Genomic DNA, 20,501 nt, shown 5'->3' with positions numbered 1-20,501 from the left:
AGTGACTCAATTAGTATCAGTTGCAAAGCACTGTCTAGGGAAACTTTCTCTCTTTCAGTTTCAGTATACTCAGAGGCATCCTTGGGAGCATAATGAGTTGGAATAACCATGTCTCCATCTGTGGTTTCCTCAACTCTAACCATAGGAGTGAAGGGCCCATTCTTGAGGATCTGAATGTAAAGGTGATTGGTCATTCTTATAAACAGCAACATTTTCTTTTTCCATAAAGTGTAGTTGGCCTTATCAAAGGGAGGAATCTTGATACTACTGATTTTCTGTGTATTCATTTTTCCAAGATCTAATATGTCTACTTTCATATTTTGCTCTGATACCACTAATTAGATATGAATACAACACAGGGGGGGTGAATTTGTTTTGGCTTAAATGTTTACTTTTTGATCGACTTTGGGTTTAGCAGTTGGTTGTTATCAATGATTTTGTAGAATAGATGTTAAACATAAATAACAATGCAAATATGTAAAACAAAGATCTTCAAAACTCACTTAATTTTATATTAAAAATCAAGCAGTGTTTTGCTACAAAATTTCTAAGTTCTTGGTTTAGAACTTAGCTTCTTTCTTGAGAGAGAATACAATTTCTAATCTATTCAGTCCTCTTTTTTTTAAACAAAGGACCTCAGTTAACTTTATATGATAGTTAACTTTGATTTACACAGTGAACAAGAAGAAGTGCTAATCGCTTTTCTAACCTGTCACTAATCACTTCTATTTAAGGGAAAAGTGAGATTTCCATATCTAGATTAGCATATCTTCATCCACTGTGTATTGGTTGATCCTCCTTTGTCAGTTAATCTTCACCATTAATCTTGCACATCTCTCAAACTGCTTTTTGTAGACTTGTCAATCCAGCTGTGTGAATTGTTTGTTGATTTGCAACCTTGGATATTGAACTGTTCTGCAATTCTGTACTTATAGATTAAGGTTATAATACAACTAATCATAGGGTTGTCAATATGACTTAGTCTTGTTATGATACAGGCATGTCTTGCACAACATTGTTGTATCACCGGAGTTGGCTGAAGTTATGGCAATGAAAGAGACATTAAGTTGGATCAAAGTAAAGACTTGGAGTTAGGTCATAATCGAAGCTGATTGTCTAACAGTTGTTCAAGCTATTCGTAGTAAGCTTTTGACGGAGTCACCTTTTGGTGTAGTGATAACAGAGTGCAAGAGCACTATGCTCGAGTTAAACGATATCTCGTTATTTTTCATTAAACGATCTGCAAATATGGTTGCTCACTTCTTAGATAAGAAATCATGTTGACATCCATATCGAGTGATTGATGGGAAGAATGTTTCCGTCGAGTTGATGAATATTTTGTTGATTAATATATCATATTAAAAGAAAAAAATTCAAAATGATTTATATAATTGAGGAACATTATTAGGAGTAACATACTTAGTGTAATAATATTATTTTTCCAAAAACCTTTTAATTTTTTCCCAACTCAGCCCATTTTGACCCCCCAAATGTAAGCAATTGCTTCGCCGGCGGCTTGATCGGAAAATTAAGTTCCTAATCGATATATTCTACAGGTACCAATTTCTACTCAATTACATTACAGCAGTTGCTTCATTTTTTTGCTCAATTATTCGTCATAATTAGTAGCTTTATACGAATATGTATAAATATTAACTATATTAATTGAAATTATTGATCACAGTAGCTTTGTGCTTGTGTGTACTGCGTAGTGTAATTTTCATGTTTAAACAACAAATATATTCATGTTCTAATTTTGAACACTGATTCCCCTGAAGTATATCTCCTAGCAATCGACTTAGACAGCAAAGTCGAATTTGGACTGAAAGTCTATAAGCTCCTGTTGGAATGATCGAATTTTGTTTGACCAGTTATTATGATATAACTTGATGAATATATAACGAACCTTTAGTTTTTGCTATTGTTCGATAATAGGATTTTATAACCTGGTTAATTGGAGTGAGATTTTGACACAAAAACGGATTAGAATCTCATTTCCATTCCCATTATCCTAATTAAAATCTCATGATTCAAAGGCCTCCTAGTTTTGTCCTTCTATCATTCTACTATTTTCTACTAGATCGGAAGGCTACGTGTTTAAATATTTCTAACTGGCTTCTGGTCTCATCCTTTATACTTGGTTTTTTTAATACATACATAATACACCCTATTTGTTTCTCAGCTTAATTTGTATGCAACAATCCGCTATTTTCTGTTCTACTTTAATATGTGAATGAACTCTTCCATACTAAAACCGATTTGTTGTAGAGACTGCTGTTGCGTCCTCATGAATCATGTTTTTTTGTAAATGATGTTATTCCACATAATTCATTGTTTCGCATATTATGTTTAACTTGGTATATATGGTACACGCTAATATAGAGAATAACTTTATCAACGGGTGACATCGATTTTAGGCACTATGAATGATGGTTTCTCCCTCATTCGCCAGAAGATACGATTTTCAGCCGGGTATAATACAGAACATCATGTTGTTTCCACCATGCTCAAGTCATGTGCTGCTATTTCAGACATTAAATTAGGGAAAAGCCTTCACAGTCAGGTTGTTAAGCTAGGTCATATTTCCTGCCACTTTGTCCGCAAGGCGCTTCTTAACATGTATGCTAAATGTAATGTTTTTGATGACTGCGTAAAACTGTTCAGGCAAAATAAAATCAATGATGCAGTGACCTGGAACATTGTTTTATCTGGGTTTTCAGGGTCCCGGATTCATGACAGTGAGGTGATGAGATTATTTTTCAAAATGCATACTGCTGAGGACCTTAAACCTACCCCTGTCACTATTGCTATCATTCTTCCTGTTTGTGCTCGTGCAAGAGCTCTGGGTGCAGGGAGGAGTGTACATTCTTATGCGATAAAAAATGGATTAGAATCAGATACCCTGGTAGGAAATTCGCTGGTCTCTATGTATGCAAAATCTGGTCTTATCTGTGATGATGCAATTGACATGTTTCATATTATCACTGAAAAAGATGTTGTTTCATGGAATGCTATGATTTCAGGGTTTGCAGAAAACAAATTCACAGGAGAGGCATTTAAACTTTTCTGCTGGATGCTAAAAGAGTCTGCTGTACCAAATTATGCAACTATTGCCAATATTCTTCCTGTTTGTGCTGGTTTAGAAGAGAATGCTGCTCATCGTTTCGGAAAAGAGATCCACAGTTATGTATTACATCGGCCAGAACTAATGGATAATATTTCTGTAACTAATGCTTTGATGGGTTTCTACTCGAGAACTGGACAAATGAATAAATCGGACCGCCTTTTTGCAAGAATGAAATTAAGAGATTTAGTCTCATGGAATTCACTCATTGCTGGATATTCATCAAATGGAGAGTCACTGAAAGCACTCGAGTTGTTTCATGATTTCACGTCTGTTGCTGCATTAAAACCTGATCATGTAACTCTAGTTAGCATTCTTCCTGCTTGTTCCCATTTATGCAACATGAAAGTAGGGAAGCAGATTCATGGTTATATTGCACGGCATCCTGGCCTGGTAGAGGATACAGCAGTTGGAAATGCCCTAATTTCCTTTTACGCAAAATGTAATGATATTAAAGCAGCATATAGGATATTTAAATCGATCAGTAAGAGAGACTTGATATCTTGGAATGCCATGCTTGACGCCTTTGCAGAAAGTGGACTTGAAACTGAGTTTGTAAACGTCTTTAAATGGATGTTTAGGGAAGGGATAACGCGAGATTCTATCACTATAACAAGTACAGTTCAGCTTTATGCTGCTCTTTTTAGAGTGGATAAAGTTAAGGAAGCTCATGGTTATTCAATCAAAGCTCATATATTGCTAGGTAACACACAACTTAATCTTAGGAATGTACTGATTGATGCATATGGTAAATGTGGTAATATGCTGTATGCGTCAAGTATGTTTGAAATGTTATCTGAGAACCGGAATGTGGTCACGTGCAATTCAATGATCTCAGGATACGTGAATTGTGGTTCACATGACAATGCACACATGATATTTAGAACTATGTCTGAAAGGGATCTGACCACCTGGAATCTGATGGTCAGAGTTTATGCTGAAAATGATCATCATAGTAAAGCGCTCTCCCTGTTTCTCGAATTACAAAATAGTGGATTGAAGCCTGATGCCTTATCTGTTATGAGCATCCTTCCTGTTTGTTCTCAAATTGCATCAATTCACCTCTTAAAGCAGTGCCATGGATATGTTGTCCGTGCTTGTTTTGATGATGCTCACTTGCTGGGTACTCTTATAGATTTATATTCAAAATGTGGAAATATAAGAAGTGCATATAATCTTTTCAAGTCTGCTTCGAAGAAAGACCTAGTTATGTTTACTGCTATGGTTGGAGGATATGCCATGCACGGTATGGGATCCGAAGCTTTAGGAGTGTACTCTAACATGCTCGAGTTGGGGATAAAGCCAGATCATGTTATTATAACCACAATATTATCTGCTTGCAGCCATGCTGGCCTTATGAATGAAGGGTTCAAAATATTTGATTCAATAGAAAAACTGCATAGGCTTGAACCTACAATGGAGCAGTATGGGTGTGTGGTGGATCTCCTTGCTCGAGCAGGTCGAGTAAAAGATGCATATTCTTTTGTGACTAGAATGCCAGTTGAAGCCAATGCTAATATATGGGGAGCATTATTGGGTGCTTGCAGAAATCACCATCAAGTGGAAATAGGATGTAATGTGGTGGACCGTCTTTTTGCGATGGAAGCTAACAATATCGGTAACTATGTTGTGATGTCAAACTTATATGCTGCAAATGGTAGATGGGATGGCGTGCTGGAGACGAGGAAGTTAATGAAGGCGAGAGAATTAAAGAAGTCTGCTGGAAGCAGTTGGATTGAAGTGGAAGGAAAAAATAATGTATTTATAGCTGGAGATTGCTCTCACCCATTTAGGAATAGTATTTATAGCACATTGTTCAATTTGGATACACAAATCAGAGAGAGATTCAAGTTTTAAGTTATCCTGCTTGAAAAATATGTGAGTATGGTTTGATGGTAAAGCATGAACTTTTCTGCAAAAGAATATACAGAGGAATACACTCCTTGTACTCTAGCTCGTTAAAGATACTCACTTTTCCTGTCAAACTTAAAGAATTTGCATGATCAGATCATTGGGATTTCTCCGCTTTAACAACTTTCCATTTGAAGTGCCCACCTCCGGTGTTCAAAACTCGTTAAAGATACTCACTTTGCCTGTCAAACTTAAAGAATTTGCATGATCAGATCATTGGGATTTCTCCGCTTAACAACTTCCATTTAAAGTGCCCTCCTCCGGTGTTCAAAGTTTCATTTGGATGTACATTATAAGGTACCTGAATCATGTTTGACTTGTTTTCCTGCCTTAAGAATTCTGTCTTAATGATTGGGATCTGTCAAAATCATTTTTCTCTTTGATTTTGCCTCATTTAAGAACTCTCCATCTGGCTTGGTGTAAAAAATTGCCCCAAAGAATTTGGAACATCTCCGCTTTATCAGGTCTAGAACTAGATGATGTAGAATTTCCCATTTGTATGAGTGACATCTTGTTTACATTTGTCAGTCTAAGAAGTCTCGCAATTTCTTTAACAAGGTCGGACATGGAATGACATCATTAAATATTTTGTCCAGAGCCTGTATATCAAGGTCCACTGTTATGATTCTAGTGATGGTACATAAGGTTTTGGCACCAAAACTCTGCAATTTCACGTGTCTTAATATCCTATCCATCGTGTTTGAAGTTCCTGAGTTGGAGAATGTGATTATAACATTACATGATTGGTTTGGAAAGTGGATTGGATCTATAGAAGAATTATTATTGGCTGTTTGCAGATATGCTTTCAGGAGTTGGTAACGAAAAGAATCTTACTTTTGACATGGATAGCATTAAGGTAAATTTATATTTATTCTTTATTTGATAATGCCAGTATTGCCCTTTATTTTCTGCTCTGATTGAGTATAGTGTTGACACTTCACACTTGATTGTTGAACTTGTGGCTTTGGCAAAATTAGTTTCCGATAATGCATGTTAAACATTTAATGGATTCATGATTCAGAGGAGTTGGTAACACATTAAATTGATCTATCCTAGATTCACTGTCTCTCATTCCCTTTAACTTAGAAGCCTTTTTCCATCTTTATAAGCAGAGAGTTTTATGTTTATATATGTTTGTGATAATAGCCCCTTGATGCTTGTGATAATAGCCCCTTGATGTGAAAGATGGAAGTCACCAAATAGATACTTTGGAAGAGAAGTTATTTTGCAATTTGCATGTTATTATATTTGTCAGTGAATATGGAATGCATGATCCATATTAAAGTTCATTTAACTGATGTTTTCTGTTTTTTCCTCAATCTTGTTTGATAATTTGTAGGCACTCACTATGACAGACTTTCTTGCAAGTTTACGTTCTGGCATTCTATATCTTAAAGATTGTTAAGACTTAAGAGACTATTGGGATATAAAGAATCAAGTATTTCTAGTGCTCTTAGAAACAACTTACTTGTTGAGAACCACCATTATGAGAACATTGCCCCAGGTATGTAATGAATATATTTTAATTATTCTCGCTGTTTCCGAAAACTCAATCCATTTTTGTCTTGATTTTTGTAGGATTTTTAGTTGGGTGTTGGTCTCAAATGTGAGAATAACCGTCAATGTCATTTTGGGAAAGCATAACTCCAAATGTCACTCCAAAACCGAGAATCGGTTGCTGTTAATTTTTTGACAAAAATGCGAATGCGTCTTCCATTTCTTCTTTTTTTAGTTTTTTCAGAATATGAAAACGCAACTAACTTCAAAGTGAGTTTTGGTAGAAAATATCAACTTCGTCTTTCGTTTTTAGCCATTTTTTTAAAAAAGGCAAAACGGTACTTGAATTCTTGTTTTGTACATCAACTATAATTCAACATGAGTTTTGCACTTTTTTAAAACTGTTTTGTTTATGCAAAATGTTATATTATTTTGTTTTTAAGCTGAAAACGTAATTATAAGAGGTGTTTTGTTCGTATTTTATTCATATATAGAAATATTTTAATATTTTTAAAATTCAAACTAAGAATCAATGAATCTTAAAATATTAAACACAGTTAATAATTAGAATTTGATTTCCAGGGTTTAGTAGCCCTAAACTCTAGGGTCTAGGACTTAATTAATTTATTTATTTTCTAAACATTCCTAAGACCCAAACGGGGAATTGTTGAACCCTAAAGTTTTAAAATTTGTTAAATTAGGGTCCACGCTTGTATTTTAAAAAATTAATTTAAAATTTTAATATTTTTGAAAACCGATAAATAAGTATGAAAATATAAAATATTAATTAAAAAAGAATATTTTTAAGTTGTGTTTTAGTGTCAAAAATGTAACATCAAATATTGTCTAGGGTCTCAAAACATAAATTAAAGTGGAGTAATAAATTAAAAAAAAAAACAAAAACAAAAAAGGGCAACAGAAGTTGCGACTTGAGTATATATAAGTAACGTTTTTTCAAACTTTATTTTCAAGTGTCATTTAGGACTAAATCATTATTTGTGAAAGTGATATTGTCATTTGTATCTAAACAGTAAATAGTGATATTTGGGATTTTTATTCTTTTCGGTCCATGTATAGCGTTTATCATTATTTAGGTATGTATCCTTTAACTGTGAGGGAACTAGGGGATTTATCTATGGGCACTAATTTGCGAACCTGTGAAAAATGAATTGGTTTTATAATTAGTTTTTAAATTCTAGACTTCTAGCAACAATTCTTCATTTGGGAGGTGTATAATATTATTATATTATATGGTAGTCTTAGTCGTATTGATAATATGAGTTTGAAATCCAATGCAATGCAATACAAGGTACCAACACAGAGTGTGAAATGTAATATTTTATGTTTCCGATACGAGTTTGGTATAAATGAAAGTATGGGTACAAAAAAATGTACTAATATTATAGGACTGATATTATATCATCTTTAAAAAATTTATTACTATTAAAGAATTGATATATTATAGAAAAATATTTAAAATCATGAAGTCGTTCAAAAGAAATGATCAAATATTTATATTTCGATGTTAGAGTTCTCATTTAAACAAATTATAACATATTTTTCACGTGGTAAAAATATTTCAACTAAAATTTTGAATATATTTAAATTTATAAAGCACTAGACCTCCGGTGATCAGTTACTACTAATAAAAAATATATATTAAAACTGAGTATTACATATATATATCCACATAATTTATGTTAGATATTCCCTCCGTCCCGTTAAACGTTTCGTTTTTGACTTTTGGTATTGTTCATGGTAGGCGATTAACTATTAATTTACCTCTAATCTATAATATCAAATATAGTCATGAGTGATCTCTTTGGATTCGTATTTATTAGTATTTTAATACAGTGAAATTTTTATATTTATACTAATACGAAATTAAAGATATTAAATGTTGTCGTACTCCAGTCCTAAACCTGACTTCGTTTGGGTCCCTGTTCAAGATGATTGTGGAGAAGAAGAATTGGTTAAGGTCAATATCATTTATCCTCAGCTACCCTATTCTTGTAGCCACTGTCAAGCATTTGGGCATTCATACTCCAGATGTATCCACAACCCCAATGCAGTCAAACCAGTACCTCGTAATAGGCCTGCAGTGAACTCAAGGGGGGGAAAATGCAAAGATTGATAATTACAACAGGGATCATACCACTGCTAATGAAGTTCCAGTCCAGGAAGGTGGGGCTTCAGTAGTCAACCCTGTGGTTGTTGGAGAATTCCTAGGGTGTGATTTAGTTTTGGATGAGGACCAGACATTGGAGGATCCTCAGATGCAAGATCACAATGGTGATGATCTTGAAGATTTTGACAAGAATGATGGTAACAAAGATTTGGATATAACTCCAGATTTGGGGCATAATATGGATGCATCAGACAATGTGGAAAATAGTCAGGAAATGGTCACAGTTGATATGGGTAACAGCTTAGATAAGAGGGATTTTATAGTAGAGCCTGTAGAGCCTACTATACAGCCAGTTGAGACTAAATCTCCGGGTCAGAAAAGAAGACGAGGCCGTAGCCAAGACGCTACTCGGGCTAAACCATTGTCAGTCCCGCCTGCAGCAGCCCCAACGCCTGCAGCTCCCGCAGCGCCTGCAGCTAAGCATTCGACTCACCCGGTTGTGATTGCCCTCAAAGCGCCCAAATCTGATTTAGTTGATGAAGATGGGTTTACATTGGTTGTTAACAGGAAAAGTCCTGCACATAAAAGGAACCCTAAATTGGCTGTTCAGCCAATTAGCCTCAGACGTCTTCAATGAATTTTGCATCATGGAATGTTAGGGGTATTAATAAAACCCCTCATCAGCAGGAACTTCAACAATTCATCTCTGTTAATCATATTGAGTTTATGGGAATTTTAGAGACAAAGGTTAAAGCTTCTAAAGCTCCTAGCATCTCGAAGAAAATAAACAAAAATTGGAATTGGCTGTTTAATTATGAGCATCATTACAATGGTAGAATTTGGGTTGGATGGAATCCTAATGTTTGGGATATTTTTGTTCTTTCGAAGTCATCTCAATTTATAACTTGCAATGCTAGGTTCATTGAAAAAAATCTGAATTTTATTGTAACGTTTATTTATGCTTTCAATGATGCTATAGACCGTGTGCCACTTTGGGATTATATCAGCTCTACATGCTCCAGCTCTGCACCATGGACTTTCCTTGGTGATTTCAATTGTATTTCTAGCTTGAGTGAAGTAGTTGGGGGCCGTGAGCACTGGACTCCTGAGATGCAGCGTTTTAGGGACTGCTTAAATGATAATGGCTTGGCTTCATTGCGTACAGTTGGTGACAATTATACTTGGACAAACAAACGGTTACATGATCCCGTTTTTAAGCGTCTTGATCGAATGGTTGCGAATTCTGCTTGGTTTAATGCTTTTACTGAGGGCAGTGTTTTTGTTAAAAATCGAGGTATTATGGATCATAATCCTCTCCTGTTTGTTGAACCTATGCAGTTGCGTAAATTTGGTAAGCCATTCCAGTTTTTCAATTATATGATTGAGACCCCTGGCTTTTTAGATTTAATCTCTTCTGCATGGTCTATTAATTGTTTTGGCTCCCCTTTAGCTCAATTTAATGCAAGGCTCAGGCACACTAAAGAGCTGTTACGGAAATTTAATAAAGATCATGGCAATTCTCACAATAATGTGCAGCAGGCCCGGGATAATCTTGAAGAATTTCAGGCTTCTTTCACTTCTACTGTAGACCAATCTAGAATCATTGAAGAACAAGATCTGATTTCTAAGCTTAACTTGGCTTTGGCCCAAGAAGAATCTCTTTTGCTTCAAAAGGCCAGAGTTAGGTGGTTGCATCTTGGTGACAATAACAATTCTTACTTTCACCAGCAGTGTAAAGTTAACTGGAATCGAAACAAAATATTAACTCTCCAAGACTCTGAAGGCAACTTCGTGCATGGTCAGGACTCTTGTGCTTCTGTTGCTGTGAACTACTTTTCTCAACTTTTGGGAGCCCCTACAAATTCTGTTGATAATGTTGATCTGTCTGTGGTCGATTGCAAAATGGTTACTAATGAGCAATCTAGCATTTTGGTAGCTCTAGTGACTGACTTGCTTGTTTTTTACACAATCAAGAAAATGAAAAAGAATAAAGCCCCTGGTCCAGATGGGTTTAATGTGGAATTTTTTCTTGCAACATGGCAGGTTACAGGTCCTGCTTTCTGTGCTGCTGTTCGTCATTTTTTTGACACTGGTTTGATGACTTCGGGAATTAACTCCACCTTTATTACTTTGATTCCTAAAGGAACAGCCCCAACCAGAATGCAGGATTTTAGGCCTATCTCTTTGTGCACTGTGCTCTATAAGTGTATTTCGAAGATTATAGCTTCCAGGCTCAAAAAGGTCATGCCCGATTTGGTTCATATCTCTCAATCAGCTTTCATACCGGGGAGATCTATCTCGGACAACATTCTTTTGGCTCAAGAACTTTTTCGAGGGTATGAAAGGGAGACAGGTGCGTCAAAGTGTGCTCTTAAAATTGACTTGCATAAAGCTTTCGATTCTGTTCAGTGGACCTTCATTTTTGCAGTTCTAAGGAAAATGAGGTTTCCGAAGATCATGATTAATTGGATCAGGGCTTGCATTTGTACAACTCGTTTTTCTGTCAAGTTAAATGGGGTTATACATGGGTATTTCAAGGGAACTAGAGGCCTTCGGCAGGGTGACCCAATGTCTCCATATATATTTGCTTTATGCATGAATATATTTTCCTGCATTCTGAGCAAAACACCTGAGGGTTTTAAGTACCACTGGCGATGCAAAGAGCTCAGATTAAACCACTTGTTTTTTGCTGATGATGTCTTAATTTTTTCTCATGGTTCCAAGCACTCTGTTAAGCATATTATGGATTCAATTGCTTTGTTCTCATCTTGGAGTGGTCTGATCCCAAGCATTAATAAGAGTACCAGTTACTTATGCAACTGTGACACCGATTTCACTAGATGGTTTGACACTTTATCTATACCTAGAGGTAATCTCCCTGTCAAATTCCTCGGGGTGCCTCTTATATCTTCCCAATTATGTGTTAATGATTGCATGCCTCTAGTTGAGAAAATTACTTCTAGATTGCAATCTTGGGCCACTATCTTATTATCCCTTGCAGGCAGAGCTATGCTTATCAAGTCAATCGTGCATGCCATTGAAGCTTTCTGGTGTAATCATTTTCTGCTTCCTAGTTCTGTTCATGCCACTATTCAGTCCCTGCTCACTAGATTCCTATGGAAAGGTAATATTAATAATAAGGGTGGAGCCAAAGTGGCCTGGAATGTTATTTGTCTTCCCAGGGAGGAAGGGGGATTAGGCCTTAAAAACATGGCAGAATGGAATAGGGCTCAGCTTATTCATCATTTGATTAAGGTGATAACTAGGTCCAATCCCCTTTGGGCAACGTGGGTGAACTCTACTGTGTTAAAGCATGGCCATTTTTGGACCATCACAACTCCTACAGACTGCTCGTGGATTTGGAGGAAAATCCTGAAGTTTCGTCTAACGGCTCTGCAATTTCTTAATTATTCTGTTGGTTCGGGTGATAGCTTCTCCTTGTGGTTTGACCCGTGGTGGGGAGGTTCTTGCTTGGCTAACTCTCAAACCTCTTCTATCATCTCCCAATGTGGTCTTCACCATTCTGCAAAGCTGAGTGGTATCATTCATAACGGCTCCTGGAGGCTCCCGACCCCCAACCGCATGCATCATCACTTGGATCCTCTGCTCATTCACTGGCTTAACACATTTGATCATCCAACTATTAACTCTAATGGTATAGATATTATTCAGTGGGATGGAATTGATGCAACAAAAATCAGTACATGACACATTTGGAATTCTATCAGAAGTAGAGCTGATTTAGTGCCTTGGTGCAGGGCTGTTTGGCACCGTCTTCGTATCACTCGATACGCCCATCACCAATGGCTGGTGTGTCATGGCCGTCTTGGCACCTTAGCTAGACTGAACAGATTTGGCATTGTGGACTCCCAACAATGCTTCCTTTGTATCTCTGGCAGGGAAACAGATTCTCACCTCTTTGTTCACTGCACATTTAGCAGGTGGATTTTAGCTCGGATTCTAGGCAAGCTCGGTATTGGGATTATTGGAGATACTTGGTTAGCTTTGCTCAGCCATCTTGCGGATCTTCATGACAGACCTCGAGGCTTGCTTGCTCTATGTTTAATTCAGATTTATTGTTATCATATCTGGAGGGAACGTAATGCAAGGGCGCACAACAAAGGAGTTTTTGGGCCAAATAAACTCATCCAGGGGATTTTCACTGATTTTATTGCCAGGCTTAGCACCTCTCATTGGTTCAGTAATCTAGCTTGTAGTAGGACAGATTTACATTCCTGTATTTCCAATATTTTATTGTAGTTTGCTGCTTTGCTTTCTATCCCCAATCTTTTCTTTGAGATTGGCTATAGATAGCTCCCTCTCTATGGCCTGTCATAGAGCTTAGGGTTGATCCCTGTTGTTTTCCTGGTTCTTTGTTGATATATACATAATTTAGCAAAAAAAAAAAAAAGTGTGCATTGGCAAACGTGTCCAACATAAAAGGAAACGTTTTTAGATACGGGGGAAGTATAATTTAGGGTAAATTTTAAATTAATTATAAAATAATTTTTAAATATATATGTGTGTGTACGCTGGTTATCTAGAAAATGGCACAAGGGAACCCTTTTTTAAAAATTAATTTTGAAACTGAAAATGGTATAAATGTTTTTTTTTATTTTCATAGTGCTTTTATAAAATTAAATACAAACAACAATTTGTTTGAAAATTTTAAAAAAATCTTGAAGAAAAGTTTAGAATTTACTTTTGGATCTTATGAATTTTAAGAATATGTTTTTGAATCTCATGAATGTTTATTCAAATTTTGATTTTAAAAACTACGTAATGACTATTATAATGTTAATATATTCTTCTCCACCTTCTCCCAGTTATTCCATCTTCTATTCCTTCTTCCCATTCATGTATGATGCAGGACACTGGGTCAAAAAGCCCAAATAAAGTACGGGAAACAATGTAATAGGCTTTGAAAGCCCACTTTTTAGAATATTCTAGTATAATTTTAATTATATTATTATTTTATTTTAATAAAAGAAAGTAGATTTATATATATATGCAAATGATCAAATAAAAATAATTAAAATAGAAACTTAAATGTAAATCAAGAGAAACAACACATCACCCACCTCCTAGATTACATAACCTATCAGGGGCCTACTTACGGCCTCCCAAAATCCACCCCGGGCCCACTAAGCCCAATCAAGGCTCGAATCATAATCTCAGATCGGCCCCGACATGCAAAATAGACCCTAATGGTCCCAAGTAGGCCCCATCCTGGCCCCGCTGGCCCCACCCGGCCCCAGTTTAACCCATCCTTGGGGCCCACCCTCGGGCCCCACTACCATTCATATCAGCCTCAATCCCCTATGAAGTGGTATCAAAGCCAGTCAGCCACCGTTCTTTCACCCACCATCAGCCACCGTTCCTTCACCAACCACCGGCAGCATCCAGCCGCCACTAGTCACCAGACAGCCGCCACCAGCCTCCAGCAGCCACCAACAACTACCAAAAGCCATCGTGACCGACCTGCCCAATTACATAATTCAACTTTTTTCAGAAGTTTGTCGACCACCTTATACGTGATCCAAAAAATCAGGCCACTACTTCTCTATTGCCAAGGTTTCAATTTCATTCAATTCTTCCAATAAATCAATTTTAAAACAACCCTTAGTTCCACACAATGGTCAATGCTAGTGAAGTAAACAATCGGCTCTATAACATATTGAAGAAAATAATGAGAGATTACATAATATTGATGACCAAATTGAAGGTTTGACTTTACAAATGCAAGATGTGAAGGCATTACTTAAGTTCATTACTAATATCCTTCAACAGTTTACTGGTATTCTACCACAACCGCATAATAGGGTTGTGTATGGCTATGGATGAGCTTGTATTGTTTTTTCTCAAGTGTCAACTAATGTCTCATACAAGTGCCTACGTACCCTATTTATGGGGATAAGCCTCATGTAATTCTTGGGGAACAAGTTACATGACTAGGGTTAGGGTTTTTTGACCAATGAATCCCAAACCCATCTTCCCATTGTTAGTCGCTAAACACGCGCTAAAATACACGCAAGTATACGCGTTCGCAAGTAGTACAAGATTTAGATCAAATTCGTCCCCACATAGACTCTTTGGTTGATTAAGAATATGCACTTATGCAACAATGATATGGTTATTATCCAATGCTAAGACAAATAACAAGTTGAGATTATTTTAACTAAACTTAAGCTAACAATTATAACTAAGAGAATAACAATGGTTGAATTAATATATATGACAGACATGGGATTCTAACTTCATTAAATACTTCATTCAATAGCCTTTTCGTTCTTAACCTTAACATGTAATGGTGATGATACTAATCAGATAACACGAGACTGATAAACGATAACTTTCGTTGTACGAATACCATACTACTAGACATCCACAAAAGAGATAGAAGCTGAATAGACACCAATTATATTGAGACCCTATATGTCTATAGAATTTGACAACATAACGGGTTAATGCACAAGTTATCTACCGTGATTACATAGGGCAAGTAAGATGGTTAAAATTACTTACGAATCATGCATAACAATAACACATGAACCTATGCTAGCATGGCAAGTTCTAAACCCTTAATTTCACTTTCGCTTCATTAAGAATTAACACACTATCTTATAAGTTCGTGACGCGCTTTAACAGCGTGGGCGCGCTGGGCTTCTAGACTTTGGGCGCGGCCGCGCGTTATCACAGCGCGGGCGCGCTGACCACCTGATTAAAATTCCGACTTCTTAATTTTTCCTTGCTGATTTGAGCTGGTCTTCCACGAGCTTTTATTCCAACACCTTCCTAACACCAAATTAGCACCAAAACAATGCTAATTCACCTAATTACCTGAAGAATGCATGAAAATGCAAAAATACTAGAAAACATATTAAAACACCAACTTAAGTATAAATACACCAATTCAAAGCTTTACGGAGCGTAATAAAGTGTCATAAATGCCACTCAACACCCATTCATCCAATTAGTCAAGCAAATCCTGACTAAACTCACACGGCTCCTATAATCATGACTCACTACTCATCAAAGCAATCGCAAGTTTATAGATAAAATAATAGCTAGACTCAAAATAACTTATAACACTTCTATCCTTATTTCGGAGTTTTACATGGATTCACGCTTTTATTCACAACAAAACAACACGAATATGCTTATTTGACCGTGCAATGAGTGAGGTCCACAAAAGACTTATACAATAGTACCCATGTAGCGAACGTTAGGTTAGCAGATCCCAGACTATAAAAATCTTAGGTCACTAGGTACAAAGTCCCCTAAGAACTTAATACTCGAGTACTAAAGAGCCCAGTCGTGATCAATTATACATAACCCTAAAATATTTTTTTTCTTTTTTTTTTCTTTTTCTCACAAATTTCTGAACGAGTGTATTTTCGCTCCATCTCGCTCAACCCTAGACTACTCATATAAATATGAGCCGGCTACTAGCCATTTGACACCTAGCCACACAACTAGCAATGAAATCCAATTTTTAAAATATCCATGTTAATTTATTATTAAGAGAATATCCTAAATTATAAATATAAACAAGCGATTAAACCTCGACAAACAAACATACCATGACCATGATCTAGCACTCAAGCAACCTATAAGACTTAGTGACTTACAATTATCTCTAGCATGCAATTCAATTCGATAAGACTTAACATCACTAAATACGACATCACTACACTAGCATCAACATAACAAATCAATGGGAAAAATTATCCAAGGGATCATGTTATAATGCAAATGCATGAAACTACATGAACAAACTATCATAAAAACTACCAAAAATAAAAATAAACTAATACATGGAAAAATATGCAACTATATGCACTAAATTATCATGAATATGCAAACTATACGCGACTCACACAAAACATATTCCTTCAACTACTACCCCCAAACTTAAAATATTCACTGTCCTCGGTGAAGGTAATAGTAAGGAATCAGGCATACCTACTCTGAATCAGGATCATCACCCTCAACGGGTGGTATGTCAGGCGTGTCTGGAGGTGGATACACAGAATCCTCATCAAATGATGGTCACTGAATGTCAACACCTGTGGCTCTGAATGCAGTCCCTAGTGCCTGGGTGAGATCACGTATAAACCTGTTATGGATGTCATGCGTAGCATCCATCCTTCTCGTTAGACGCCTATACCGCGTCGTGCTCAAACCAGCTCCAACCTCAACCTCTTATCCTACTTCCTCCTGCTCCTGCTGCTGCGATGGACCAGCTTCTGCAACCAACTCAGCTCTCCAAGCCACCTTGCTAGCCTGCTGTGTACCACCAGCATATGTGTGAGGAGCTGGACGTCCTCCTGGTAGATGATCATAAGAATAACCAAGCCCCTTAGGATCGGGCTTGCCGCCATACCACTCAACCATGCTCAACAACGTAGAACTGTCGATAGGAGCACTGAGAAGCTACAACTGCTCATGTGCGGGCCAATGAACACCAACTGCCACACACAACTTTGTCACAATGAACGCATAGGGTATAAAACCCGTAGTACGTCCTCTCAAGAACCTCAAAATACCCTGGTAAATAACCATCCCCAAATCCACATAGTCTCCCTGAAGAATACCCCACAACAGACGAGAACGCTCCACAGTTATCTTATGCACATGAGAAGATGGCATGATGTTAGCACAAATAAAAAAATTCGAAGCCCGTGCAAACATGTTCATGCATGACGCAGGGAACGTGGATTAATCAGTTGTGCCTCTCTTAAACTTCCAATGAGTCTCAGGCACACACAAAGTAGCAACAATCAGATCCAGATCAAAGTCCTCCAGAGTCTTATCGTTCCAAGTGTCCTGACCGGGCTTCCTCGCGGGCTGCTCAATCACCCTCCGTATCGCATCAGCACTATACTCCACAGTCATTCCCCTAACCACAGTGAAGCCATTCTTCTCCACCTTCGCATTAACATAGAACTCTCGAACAACACTCATGGGCACAATAGCGGGAGCCTCGCAAAATGGGACCCAAACCATCTCCAAGATCATCTCCAACAACTTACTATCCTTCCCTGATGGCAGAAAACCTCGCTCCTTTGCTATAGGCTTCGAGAGAAGCCTCGTGTACTCCGCTTCAGCCTCGGGAGTCGAAAACCTTGGCCTTACACCACCCGCACTTGAAGAATCGGTGGTGCTGCTGCTTACTTGAGTTCTTTGTCTCTTAGGTGCCATTGGGATTGAATAAGAAAGAACAAAAGATAAGTGTTTGAGAGAGAATTGTGTTTGAGAATTTGTGAAGTGGTGGAGAAGTTTGTGTATAAGTGTGTGTATATATATGTGGTGAGAAGAGAATTAGATATGGAATAGAAGTGAGAATTGATTATGGGAATCGTGGGAATAATGGGTTTGATTTGGAGAGGGAAATTTGGGATGTGGAAGCGTAAAATCCGGGTAAAAATTGATTTTCTAGTAAAAATCCCGATTTTCTCTTCACAAACTGCTATTTATTTTTTTCTGATTCGGGACCCCGGTGCGGCCGCGCGCTAGACCAGCGCAGGCGCGCTCACCTTTTGTCAAATCAGCGTGGGCGCGCGCTAGATCAACGCGGGCACGCTTGGTTTCTGGAAAAACAGCACGGCCGCGCGCTAGATCAGCGCGGGCGCGCTCAGCTTCTTATGTTGGCCCTGAATTTTTTTCTTTTTCTGATTTTTTTGTGTTTTTCTCCTTTCTTCTTGCTTCATCTACCTACTAATGTACAACAAACTTGGGTTGCCTCCCAAGAAGCGCTTGTTTTACTTCGTTAGCTCGACGTAGAATCTTGAGATCAAACAGACAATAAAACGGCACTAACCACCTCGCGGTTTACCGTGTCACCATAGTAATGCTTCAACCTCTGACCATTGACCTTATATGCTTGGCCTAGATCATTCTAAAAAATCTCCAGCGCTCCATGTGGAAACACAATTTTGATTATGAAGGGCCCTGACCACCTTGACTTCAACTTTCCAGGAAAAAGACGGAGACGAGAGTTAAACAAAAGAACTTGTTGTCCCGGCACAATTGATTTGAGCACTAGACACCTATCGTGCCACCTCTTGACTTCTCCTTAAACATTTTGTTGTTTTCATAAGCTTGAAGTCAAAACTCGTCGAGTTCATTCAAATGAAGCATCTTCTTCCTTTCAGCTGCATCCAAGTCCAGATTCAACTTCTTCAAAGCCCAATACGCCTTATGCTCGAGTTCTACTGGCAAATGACACCCCTTACCATTAACCAACTGAAAATGCGACATTCCCAATGGAGTCTTGTATGTTATTCTATATGCCAAAACAACTTCATCAAGCTTCAAAGATCAATCCTTCCTTGATGGACACATAACTTTATCTAAAATACGCTTGATCTCTCTGTTAGATACCTCAGCTTGTCCATTTTTCTGAGGATGATAAGCCGTAGTAATGCGATGATTCACATTATACCTTTGAATCATAGCAGTGAAATTGCGATTGCAAAAATGCGACCCCTCGTCACTGATTATGACTCTTGGAGTTCAAAACCTTGTGAATATTTGCTTGTGAAGAAAATAAAGCACAACCTTCACATCATTTGTTGGCAACGCCTTAACTTCAACCTATTTCGACACATAATCAACCACCAACAAGATATACTGATTATTACAAGATGAGACAAATGGCCTCATGAAGTCAATTACCCAAACATCTAAGACTTCAACCTCGAGAAACACATTAAGAGGCATCTCATCCCTCTTAGACATATTACCCACATGTTGACATCGGTCACATTTTAAAATGAACTGATAAGCATCTTTAAACAAGGTTGGCCAAAAGAAACCTGCTTGAAGAATATGAGCTGCTGTCTTTTCTCCACCATAGTGTCCTCCATAAGCCGTTGAGTGGCAATCTCGCAAGATCCCTCCCCCCCGTTTTCCTGTAAGGAATACATCTCCTGATGATTCGGTCAGCTCCTTGTCGAAAAAGAAACGGCTCATCCCACATATACCACTTCACTTTATGCAGAAACTTCTTCCTTTGAGCATATGATAAGTCGGGAGGCATGATATTACTCACAAGGTAGTTCACAATGTCTGCAAACCATGATTCTTCCTCTTGCACTTCAAACAGCTTCTCCTAGTACTTCAAACAGCTTGCGCCGCTGCAAACCAAGACTTTGGGCGCGGCCGCGCGTTATCACAGCGCGGGCGCGCTGACCACCTGATTAAAATTCCGACTTCTTAATTTTTCCTTGCTGATTTGAGCTGGTCTTCCACGAGCTTTTATTCCAACACCTTCCTAACACCAAATTAGCACCAAAACAATGCTAATTCACCTGATTACCTGAAGAATGCCTGAAAATGCAAAAACATTAGAAAACACATTAAAACACCAACTTAAGTACAAATACACCAATTCAAAACTTTACGGAGCGTAATAAAGTGTCATAAATGCCACTCAACACTCATTCAGCCAATTAGTCAAGCAAATCTCGACTAAACTCACACAGCTCCTATAATATCGCGGCATCTCCGCATTTCTTTCGTGATTATAGAAATATTCCGTGTCGCCCCCAAAATTTACGAATAATCGATTGTGAATCATTATCCATAATATAGCTAGAATTGTAGGATGCGACCGGCCTGATGACCTCAGCTTGCACCAATCCTCATTAATTAAAGAAGCGAGCCCATTTGGCCTTTCCACTATATAACATTATATAAGTTCCTTGTTTGTGTTATTCTCACCTCAGCTCGCATGACACGTTCATGCGATGCGAGCTCGGTTAGTTAGGAAAGCTCCAATTACTACTCATGACATGCGCGCTCACTAGCCCATCTTGTGTGACTTATGTATCACAT

The 20,501-nt window shown here is 37.7% G+C and overlaps 1 protein-coding gene across 9 annotated transcripts; it reads left to right on the top strand.

Annotated features, from left to right (window-relative positions):
• Positions 1–1,431: 1,431 nt before the first annotated feature.
• LOC141701130 (putative pentatricopeptide repeat-containing protein At5g08490) lies at positions 1,432–9,760 on the top strand. 9 transcript variants are annotated; one of them, XM_074504788.1, is made up of 5 exons: positions 1,432–1,556; positions 2,418–2,630; positions 2,721–5,891; positions 6,375–6,539; positions 6,614–7,015. In XM_074504788.1, the coding sequence occupies exons 2-3, from the start codon at positions 2,423–2,425 to the stop codon at positions 4,979–4,981; spliced, it is 2,469 nt and encodes an 822-aa protein (XP_074360889.1). In that variant the 5' UTR covers positions 1,432–1,556; positions 2,418–2,422; the 3' UTR covers positions 4,982–5,891; positions 6,375–6,539; positions 6,614–7,015. The 9 variants fall into 9 exon arrangements, with proteins under 9 accessions (XP_074360889.1, XP_074360888.1, XP_074360887.1 ...); XM_074504787.1 differs by having other exon boundaries at positions 2,418–5,332; positions 5,833–5,891; XM_074504786.1 differs by having other exon boundaries at positions 2,418–5,332; positions 5,632–5,891.
• The last annotated feature ends 10,741 nt before the right edge of the window (positions 9,761–20,501 follow it).

The sequence above is a fragment of the Apium graveolens genome, unplaced genomic scaffold (genome assembly GCF_009905375.1).
Source record: "Apium graveolens cultivar Ventura unplaced genomic scaffold, ASM990537v1 ctg3388, whole genome shotgun sequence".
Lineage (NCBI taxonomy): Eukaryota > Viridiplantae > Streptophyta > Magnoliopsida > Apiales > Apiaceae > Apium > Apium graveolens.
The sequence above is the reverse complement of the archived record's forward strand: the minus strand, read 5'-3'. Positions and strand labels throughout refer to the sequence as shown.

Excerpts from the sequence above, each read along its gene's own strand:
- LOC141701130 (XM_074504785.1), top strand. The coding sequence starts at position 2,423 with ATGAATGATGGTTTCTCCCTCATTCGCCAGAAGATACGATTTTCAGCC.